Here is a 10,589-nt window from a genome sequence, read left to right as displayed (position 1 = left end):
CCTTGTGATAGGTGCCAAAGAAACCTATTTTACCCCCAATTTAGATCCTTTCTACTATCATAAATTAGCACACCAAAGTCCTCCCCTCCTCCCCAGCCCTTCTTCCAAGAGTCCTTTACTTTGGTGCAATACACTAAACCAGTTTTTTGTTTGTTTGTTTGTTTTGTTTTGTTTTTTACCAGTGCACTGCTCAGCTATAGTGGTGTGGGGATTGGACCTGGAACCTAGGAGCCTCAGGCTCTGTTTGCATAACCATTATGCTATTTCCCCACCCACCAGTCCCAGTTTTACTTCTGTGGCCTTTTCTGCCCTTGTTTCTTAAGCTCTGACTATGAGTGAGATCATCCAGTATACAGCCTTCTCTTTTTGGCTTATCTCACTTAACATGATTTTTTAATTTAAAAGTTCCCAGGTCACTCTACTGTGCAGCCATTATTCCCCTAAGTAATATTTACTCATGTGTTTGGACTTAAACATCTCTTCCTCAGGGTAGTCTCCTCTGATCAGTCCCTACCTACCTCAGGACCCCCTGTTCCAGCCAAACCAAGGCTACTTTTTCTCTCTTGGCATTTAGCAATGGGACCATTCTTAGTTTTCAGTCAGCCATTCCCTGTAGGCTACCTACCTACTGTGGGAGGCAAAAAATATTTTTGCCTTGCTCACCAACCTGGCTTAACCACTGACCAAATGTACACAGTGTTCAGTAAATGCATCTTGAAGGAAGATGTCCTCGTGTGTGTGTTCAGGGCTTAAGTTCATGCACAGGCACCATGGCTTTAGATCCACTTACAGCATGGACTTCACTGCTGTTGTTTTTTTTTAATCTCCAATTTCCCATGTCCTAGCAGTTCAAGCAATCATCGTTTGCCATTATATAGCCAAGTGTGGTTCACATTTTCACCCCCATTTTGCAACAGGAAATATATTATAGATTAACTTAGCCAGGTTCCTAGGTCTTATCATCTGGACAGGAATATTTGTGAATAAGGAAAGTCCCTTTCAAGAGGACACCACCAGAGGTTCCCTGATTGTGCTGAGCTCTTCTTTGGGATTGGCTAGCTGGTGGCTGTCCCACGGGGATTTTTATTATTATTATTATTATTATTTTCTGGGAGATGTCCTGTTCCAAGGCCAGGGATTTGGGTGCTATATCCTGCTCTCTTAAGTCATTACAGGGTGCAGGCAACAAAGGACACTGTCCATACTAGGATGCTATGAATACTTTCCAAAGTCACTGTGCCATTCCTGTCTTGTCTTGGAGTGTGTGTGTGTGTGTGTGTGTGTTGAAATAAGGTTGTCCAGGAGAAATTCATTAATGTTTTAATTGGGGGAATTAATGGTTTACAGTAAACAGCAAATACAGTAGTTGCTACATGTGTAAAATTTCTGTTTTTTTGTAAAACATTCTGATCCACCTTCTAGATCCTCCTCTACCATCATGTTGGGCAAAAGTTTCACCTCTTTAAGCCTGCATCCCAAACCCTGACTTCCAGGAGTTACAGGCCTCTGGGGGCTAGAATCAAATTCAACTTTTTGACATCCTAGGTTCAGCCCCCCTCCCCCCGCCCGGGTGCCTTGAGCTGACAGTCCGCAGTGGTCTCTGAATGCCCAGGCTACTCTGGAGCTGGGACTTCAGTTTCCTTCTCAGCCCCGGGTGTCTGTGCTCTCGGCCCGCGCCCTCGCGCCTTCTGTGCGCGGTGCCCTGCGGGCGGATCGCGGGGAGGCGGTGCTGCAGAGCCGCGGGGAGCCGGGATCCAGCTCCCGGGGTGCCTGCGCCCTTGAGTCGCGGGGTGGCTCCAGCGGGTGTTCTCCGGGCAGGTGGCACTGCTTTCCGAGCTGCCCGGAGGGATAACGGGGAGGCTACACCCAGGTCCGGCCCTCCGGGCTGCACAGCGGGGTGAACCGTTACTCCCCTCTGCCCACTCCCGAGCTGGAGGGCCGGCTGGGACCCGCTCCCCGGGCTTCCTCCCTCCCACTGAGCTCAGCGGGCGAGGGAGGGCGGCCCCGCGCCGGCCGGGGCGGTGGCTGGCAAAGGGGAGTGGAAAGGGAGGATGGATGGGGCCGAGGGGTGGGGTGGGGATGGGGGGTGGTGGACATAGGAGGGGGTGTCATTTTCTTTTTCTTTCTTTTCTTTCTTTTTTTTTTTAAAGTATTTCTCTCGCGAGAAACCGCTGCGCAGACGATACTTGAAGAGGTGGGGAAAGGAGGGGGCCGCGGGCGGCGCGGCAGAGACTGTGGGTGCCACCGGCGGCCACAGCTGGGACAGCTGCGCACGGAACCGGGCAGCGGCGGCCGCGGCCGGGAGCGAGCCACAGCGGCCACCGCGCGGGAAGCCGGAGCCGCCGCTTCTCCTGTGGGTGTAGCCCGGGTCCCGGCGGGGGTCGGTGGGCCACTGGGGCTGAGGCTGCGGCCAAGGAGGCTGGCGCGTTTGCGCCGCGCCAAGGGCTGGGAGCGGGACTGGGGTGAGGGGTTGTCCCGGGATGTCCACCGCTGACGCTGGCGCTGGCGCTGGCGCTCGCCTGCCTGACAGCTTCCCGGACCGCCCGGGCTCCGGGGCCGCTGCTTGGGGGGCGGTGGCGGTGCCCGGGGTCGGCGCGGCGGGCTTTCAGCCGGCTTCTGGGCGACGAGCACTGGCTGGGCGTTCCGAGCGCGCCCCGCGCGTGGGTGCCACCAGCAAACAAGCGGCTGGAGATGGCGGGGACACGGGCACGCGGCGGCGCCCGGACGGCCCGTGAGGGTTGGGCTGCAGGCGCTGCCCTCGGGGGCCCGGGCTTTGCAGCCCGCTGCGCAGCGCAGGGTCCTCACTCCAAGTCCACTGTGCCACGCGCAGGCGGCGCGGGCTGGGCTGGGCTGGGCGGGGGGCGCGCGGCTGCAGCACCCCGGAGCCCGGCCTGAGTGTTTCCCGCCGCGGCGGGCCGTCTGTTGCAGCTGGCGGGGGCCGCCTGGAGTGGGAGCAGCGCCCGGAGGAGGCGGGAGAGGAGCTCGGCCCCGGCCCCGGCGGCGGAGAGAGAGCGGGACCCCGGCGGGCGGCGCGGTGCGCGTCAGGGCGCAGCGGCGGCGGTGGACTGAGCCGGCGGCCGCTCGGCCAGCATCATGCGGCGAGGGGGGCTGCTGGAAGTCGCCCTGGGATTTACCGTCTTCCTAGCCTCCTACACGAGCCACGGGGTGGATGGGAATTTGGAGGCTGGGAGCGTGAAGGAGACCAGAGCCAGCCGGGCCAAGAGAAGAGGCGGCGGGGGACATGACGCGCTGAAAGGGTAATGGAGCGGGCCGGCTCTTTCTCCGGGGTGGGGGGGTCCCCCCTTCCCCGCTTCTCCAGAGTATCCAGAACCAGGATCTGGGCTTTGACAGGACCTCCCGGGGAGGGAGGGGCACCTCTAGGTGCCCTCCCTGCATTCGCGGCTGAACCACCTTGCGCCTACTTTTGGAAGGTCTTCTGCCCCAGGGGAGAGAGAGTGCCTGGAAGGAATCTTGGGCCATTTCGGAGACTGATTTTGGGAGGCCAGAAGGGTGCTTGGAGGAAGAAGGGGAGGAGCTGCAACTGTGAGAAGAGAAGTCCATTCCTTTCCCTACATACCGATTCAGGCTGTGCTTGGGAGGAAAGGTCTCTCTCTCTCTCTCTCCCTCCCTCCCTCCCTCTCCCCTCCTCTCTCCTTTACTCCTTCCTTGTGGGCATCTTTGCAGAGTTCTATTTCTGAGGAAGCCAGAAAAGGAAGGGGTTCCAGTGACAGTTAGTGGAGCCACATAGTTCCTGGTTGGCTCTCCATAAAGTTTTGTCTGTTCAAATTATGGGCTGAACTTTCTGGGTGACACCAGCCTTTCGGATGTCTACGCTGAGCTGAGCAGGGCAAGTGTTTCTAGGTTGTAAGGGGCTTCTTCATTCCACAGGGACAGCGAATTGAACCTGCAGTGGTGGAGCTTTTGTGGGTGTTTTTAACCTGCTTTATATATATGGGGAGCTCTGTGAGTGCAGTTGGTCATTTCACTGTTTTCCCATACCCCAACTGCAGAAAGCCTTTCAGCTGGAAATTTATAAATTAGGCAAGTTGACTATAAGGATTGTCGAGTCCCTGAATTGAAGGCAGGTCGGAATGTTGTCAGATCTAGCAAGAAACCTGTTTTACAATAATCGTATATATCTTTCATAGAAGAATCAAGACAGACTGTAAATGACCCATTTCTCTACTTGGAGGAACCTGGTAAACGGATCCATATAGTGAATAACACAAGTTTTCCACTAAGTTTTTGTGATTACCATTATCACACTTTTTTTTTTGATAATTTCTATAACTTGATTATAGAATCCTGGGTTATCAGAGAGTAACTTGACTATGCACCTGAAAATTGCACTTATTCTTTTCTTTCATTGTCTGTTTTAATTCTACATATGTAAGCGTGTCTATAGGTCCCAGGCTCCGGGAAGAAAAAGTGCAGCAAACTGCATGGGCCTCTTTTCGAGTCCTGGTCTAGAGTGGGGAGAAGTGACTTTCAGAGCCAAGCACTTAGGCCTTGGTTAAAGATGTAGGATTCTTTGACCCTAGGAAACAGTTATGATTAATTTAGTCCCATTGTCTTTGTGGAAAATATACCCAGCATCCCAACTCTGTTGAAAAGGAAGTTTGCTTCTCCTGGTAAGCCTGAATTTGAATAGGCAGCAGGAAACATGTATTGCTCTGTGTATAGTGCATGTGGTTAGTTCAACAGAATCACTGAAACTGATTAAAAAAAACCTTTTATTTATAAAATGGAAATATTACAAGACCATAGGATAAGAGGGGTATAATTCCAAACAATTCCCACCACCAGAACTCTGTATCCATTCCCCTCCCTTGATAGCTTTCCTATTTTTCATTGAAACTGATTTTCATACCTTCTTCAAAGGATCTGATTTAACCATCCTTTTCCCTTCAAAATATATTTCCACTATAATTTAACCTTAATGTCTGAACTTGGGGACACTGCTGGGAGAGAGAGAGAAGCAATGGGGGTTTAATTCTGTGGTGGAGACAACAGCCTTGGCTAGATACTTGTCCCCTCTCTAGGAGCTGTCACCACACAGTGTTTCCTCAGCAGACAGAGTCTCAGTATGAAGACAGAAACCAAGCTTCACTTTTTTTTTCCTTAGCTGGATGTCTACACTCTTATCCAGCAGCGTTTACTTCCCTTGTGTTTTACACTTTTTAAAATGTGATAGGTATCTATGTTCCTCATAGTATGAGGTCACTAACGCAGAGATTATCTGCAAGTATTCATAAAGCCTTCCTAAAGGATCATGGTATTAATAGGATAGCAATTATGAATGTTCCTAATGCTTATGTTTCTATAAGAATTTACATATATAAACCAGTTTTGGAAATAATTACCTTCCCTATAATATTAATGTATGGTCTATTAATATATTTAGGAAGTTAAGCAGTCATTTAAAATGAAAATATTAAAGCATTTCCCTTCTGAAACTTCTCAGGGAATAACTTCTCTATATTTTTCCAGAATATTTATGACTACATATCCATAAAAAATACTACATAGTTAAGTACATGTAAATGATATGTAAATGAATGTATGACACACACATATATGCCTGTGTGTGTATACTTTTTAGTGTATGGAATACACTGTGAAAGCACTGTACTGAACTTTGCTCTCTTTTATAGAGCTTTAGGGCATTTGTTAACTCATATGCACATATGTACATCATGCTTTTTTTTTTTACATTGGATATTTACATGACTTAAGTAACTCTAGATCACAAGTTTACTTGATTATATGGAACAGATACATCCTATGCTTTTTTTTCTTCTGTCCTTTAGAAAATACATCTTAAATAACTCTGGAACCTATATATTGCAAGTACATTTGATACAAGTATAGAACTGATGCTGGATTTTTTTTGGCATCCAGATTCTCCATGTGACTGGGGCAGTTTCATTAGGATGGTTATTTAGATTATATATATGTATATATCTATATTACATGTATGTATTTCCAACATTTTACATGCTTTTGTGTATTCACATGCTAATTTATGCCTGCTATAAATTGATAAGAGAATTGTTGACTCAAAGGCTTTCCCATCAATTTTAAGCCAGCACTAGTTCTGGTTTTAAACGTGATTAACATTGAAATGTCTTCTCTCTCCTTATTGCTATTACAGTATCACATGAACAAGTCTTTTAACCATGCTCTGCTGGAGAAGTCATCAGGAAGAGCAGTTATGTGTTACATTTTTTCCAGTTATTCCTTAAAACGTCTCTATTTTTGCTAGCTAAAATATGACCAGCTTCAAAATGCACCTATTTGACTACTGGAAAACCTGTTTACCATTTTGATGGAAATGCAGACTTTATGAAGTGAAAGTGATTTGTAGCCCCTAAGTCTGCCCAGTGCCCAGTGGGTGGCAGCAGCTTCTAGCACCTCAAGAGTATTTCATTCAGTTAGAAGTTGCTTTGCACTCGTTACTGTCTGCTGTACAGCTCTCTCCCACAGATCCTCCTTTGTTGTTATTTCTCTGATGTGACAAGTGACTAGATTATTTGCTTTGGTAGTTTTTTCTGGGATAATAGGTATCTATATTTCTCCTGTCAATTTTCCTGCTTCACTGCCTATTTTTCCTTGTCACCAGGAATTTAGTTCCAGCTTCTATTCTCCTTCCATCCTGTTGCAGGTGATTTTTTTTTCCCCCTTCCCACTGGGCAGCAGAAGTTATTCCACAGTGGAAATTTAAGCATCCTCAAGTTTCTTCCCAGCTTTAGCTATGTTTTCTTAGAGTAAATCGCCAATTTCTGGTTTTACAGGAACTCTCTTTTTTAATAGAATGAGTGTGGTCCCCATTCACTCTGCAAAAATTGTGCTTTTTTTTTTTTTTTTGCTGTTATGAAATGAGAATTTTGCAAGTTTCAAAAAAGTTTTAAATTAATAAATGTATGATTGTATTCCCACTTGCCTAAGAATTGCTTAATGTGTGTGAAGTGGCTCTATGAGAAATAATAAAATCTTGACTTTATTGATTGAATTTCACTTCATAGGACTTTTGCTCAGTTAAATTCTTAACTTCTGATGAGGCAAAAAATGTGGGAGACGAGGGAAAAAAAACCTACTCTGCTTGAATAGCTGGAATTATCCACCATCTTTTATGATTGATTGCTTTATTGCTCTAAATCCCAAATATGGAAATATTACAGTTTTCTGTAAAGATTAAACTTTTTTTCCTCAGTGAAGTCCCTTCCCTTAAAATCTCTATTAAGACTTCTATCCTCCTTGCCTCTATTAGACATGTATGAGACTGGCTGTATTTCACACAATTTGTGCCCTTGTGCATGATTTTTTTTATTTGTTTATTTTTTTCTGGAGGTCTTGTTACCAGAAAAACACACATGGAACAGTTCATACACAGGACAGATTATATGATGGCAAACTCCAATGGATTAATTATACAGAAGTGTGTTATTTAAATAAAGAACTTTACCAGGAAACACAAAAAAGTTCTGTGAACTTTATAAAGTCCATTTTACCTAACAAAGAAGACATTAAGTCTTCATCTGAAGTCAAGTGGGTGAATAGTTAACTATGGGGGAAAGGTTCTTGATATGACTTATCCTTGGATTTATTGAAAAGATTAAGAGAAATTACTGAGATATACCATATATGTATTCCAACAATTCCACATCTGAAATAAGAAGATGGAGACAAATATTCACATGATTTTTTTTTTCTTTTTGGTAACTTTGAAGTGTTCTAGTGACCTACAGAAATAAGTTGTTGCTATCATGAATAAATTAAACTATAGAACCACATATAATCAGATAAAAACTGATAGAAATTAGACACCCCTCCTAAATTGTTTTGAATACTATTGAAATGATAGTTTCTTGTCTTGCATAACATATACTTAAAAATAATATCATGCTAATAATATCATGCTCTAATAAGAAAAATAGTGAAGAAATTATGAGGATCTCCAAGTAATTGTTTATTTATTTTTCCTAGATTAAGCCAAGTTATCAATCTGCCAATTTGGGAATTTCAGCTGGAACTGTTTTTCTTGCCTCATGGTTATCGCTGGGGCTCAGTGCCGGCACTAGGTATCTACTACTCCTGGGGCCATTTTCCCCATTTTTATTGCCCCTGTTGTTGTTGTTATTGTTGTTGTTATTGCTTTTTTTGTTGTTGGATAGAACAGAGAGAAATCGAGAGAGGAAGAGAAGACAGAGGGGGGGAGAAAGACCTGTTTCACCGCTTGTGAAGCAATCCCCCTGCAGGCGGGGATCTGGGGCTTCAAACCCAAATCCTTGCGTGGTCCTTGTGCTTCAACCCCTGTGTACTTAACCTACTGTGCTGCCTTCTGGCCTCCTCAGCTAGAAATTTTAATGTGTAAAATAGACTTTGGATTTTTTTCTTTTTCTTTTTCTGATGAACTGAAGTCTTAAACACATGCCATTAAACAGCTTCAGGGCTACTTTTTTCTTTACATAAAGATAGAAACTCCACAGCACCAGTGCTGCCCCAGGGGTTGTGGTCTCCAGAGAGGGCCACATACATGTTGAGGTGGGTACCTTACCTAGTGAGCTATCTTCCTGACTTTTGAGGTTGTGTGTCTATGTGTATGTCTCTCTTTCTCTCTCTGTGTGTTTAATTTAGAACAGAAATTTTTGGTTTTTTCCCCCTAGAAATTAGCCCAGCACAGGGAGCTAGACAAGCATTTTAGATCCCCCTTCCCATTTTTCAGATAACCAGATCAGCACCATATCAGGAATCAGGCAAACATATGAGAGTTTAGTATTTCAAGATTAAAAAAATTAAAAAAAAATTTAATTTAATTTAATTTTAGTAGAACACTGTTCAGCTCTGGCTTATGATGGGGTAGAGAATTGAACCTGCAAGCTTGGGGCCTCTGACATGAAAGCCTTTTGCATAACCATTGTGATACCCCACCATGTTTCAAGATCCTTAAGTTTGACTTTCCTATTAAAATATAAGAGCATCAAAGACAAGACTCCTAAGCATTTTTGACACTATATTATCATTATATGGAATTTCAAAGAGTTCATTAATCCAGGAAGTCTTGATAAAATGAGATTAGGTTTGTGAAATGCCAGTATCTGACCCAGAAACTGTAGGGGCTTAGCATTTCATCTGAGGATTAGATGCTTTATGGGAGCAAGGAGTTAATGAAAGGTAGAAGAGGGCATGGGGCTCAGTATTAAGTCGAAACAAGTATCAGTGTAAGTATAGGAGTGATTGGTGGCAGTAAGATGACATTTATGCACCATACGTGACTCTCTTTTAGATTTTTTTAAAAAATTTCATTTAATTTGATAGGACAAAAAAAAAATTGAGAGGTAAGGGGAGAAAGAGAAAGACCTGCAGCACTGCATCACCACTTTCGAAGCTTTCCTTCTGCAGGTGAGGACCAGGGGCTTGAACCCAGGTCCTTCACACGTGGTAATAGGTGCACTTAACTACAGGTACCGCTGCTGGGCCCCAGCTCTCAGTCTCTGACGTATAACACGTCTGATGCTCACAGAATCGGTGAAATTGACCCCTTTATATTAACTCCTTTATCAATTGTGAGAGCTGAGTTATGCAAAGGGTAAATTTTATTTATTTTTAAAAAGATTTATTTATTACAAGGAAATGAGAGGGAGAGGGAGAGGAGAGAAAGGGGGGAAGGAGAGAGAGAGGGAGAGAGAGAGAGAGAGAGAGAAAGGGAGAGAACTGCTTAGCTCTGGTATAAGGAGATGTTCAGAAATGATAATCCTTGGTTTCTGGGGCTTTAGGTATGCAAGTTGGTTTATTCGAACAGGCTGAACTATCTCCCCAGCCCACAAAGGTTAAATTTTATTGATTTATTTTTAAATTATCTCTATTTGTTTATTAGATAGAGACAGCCATAAATCAAGAGGGAAGGGGTTGATAGAGAGGGAGAGAGAAAGAGAGACACCTGCAACACTGCTTCACCGCTCGCAAGCAAAGTTTCCCCCTGCAGGTTGGGGACTGGAGACTTGAACCTGGGTCCTTGTGCATTATAACAGGTGCACTCAACCAGGTGCGCCACCACCTGGCCCTCAAAGGTTAAATTTTAAAGGTAAATTCTTAATATTAAACTTTCTCTGTTAATTTTATTTATTTTGGTTTTGGTTTTTAATTCCATTAGATGAAAATTCTGGACTAAGGCATTGGTAAGATTCTACTTGAAATACCTGATATTCCTTCGTACTTGTCCATAATTCTCAAACTATTGACATAGCAATGGTTGTTAAACCAAATATTCCTTCAAAGACAGGACACAGCATATCAGATCTGGTAAGATCTTTGAATGACACACGTATTTTAGTATTATAGTTATAATTAATTCCTTCCTTCTTTCCTTTCTTCCCACCAAGGTTATTATTGGGGTTCAGTGCCTTCAGGATAAATCCATCATTCCTGGTGGCCATTTTTAATATTTACTAGATAGAGACAGAGGAATTGAGAGAGAAGAAGAGAGACACATGTAGCACTACTTCACCTCTTGTGAAACTTTCCTTCTGCAGGAGGGGACCAGGGGATTGAACTTGGTTCCTTGCACATGGTAATGTGTACATTCAACC

At 44.5% G+C, this 10,589-nt stretch overlaps 1 protein-coding gene across 2 annotated transcripts in view; it reads left to right on the top strand.

Annotated features, from left to right (window-relative positions):
- The first annotated feature begins 2,110 nt into the window (after positions 1–2,110).
- The window catches only part of FBN1 (fibrillin 1), a 278,955-nt gene continuing 270,476 nt past the window's right edge, over positions 2,111–10,589 (top strand). Inside the window, exons 1-2 of one of the 2 annotated variants that reach the window (XM_060174616.1) lie at positions 2,111–2,353; positions 2,929–3,257. In XM_060174616.1, coding sequence (XP_060030599.1) covers positions 3,094–3,257 — 164 coding nt within the window. In that variant the 5' untranslated portion in view covers positions 2,111–2,353; positions 2,929–3,093. The remainder of the gene's footprint in view (positions 2,354–2,928; positions 3,258–10,589) is intronic. The other variant, XM_016185653.2, reaches the window with a different exon arrangement.

This window comes from Erinaceus europaeus, chromosome 16, assembly GCF_950295315.1.
Source record: "Erinaceus europaeus chromosome 16, mEriEur2.1, whole genome shotgun sequence".
Classification (NCBI taxonomy): Eukaryota; Metazoa; Chordata; class Mammalia; order Eulipotyphla; family Erinaceidae; genus Erinaceus; species Erinaceus europaeus.
Note: the sequence above shows the minus strand (reverse complement) of the source record. Positions and strands in the feature narration are given on the sequence as shown.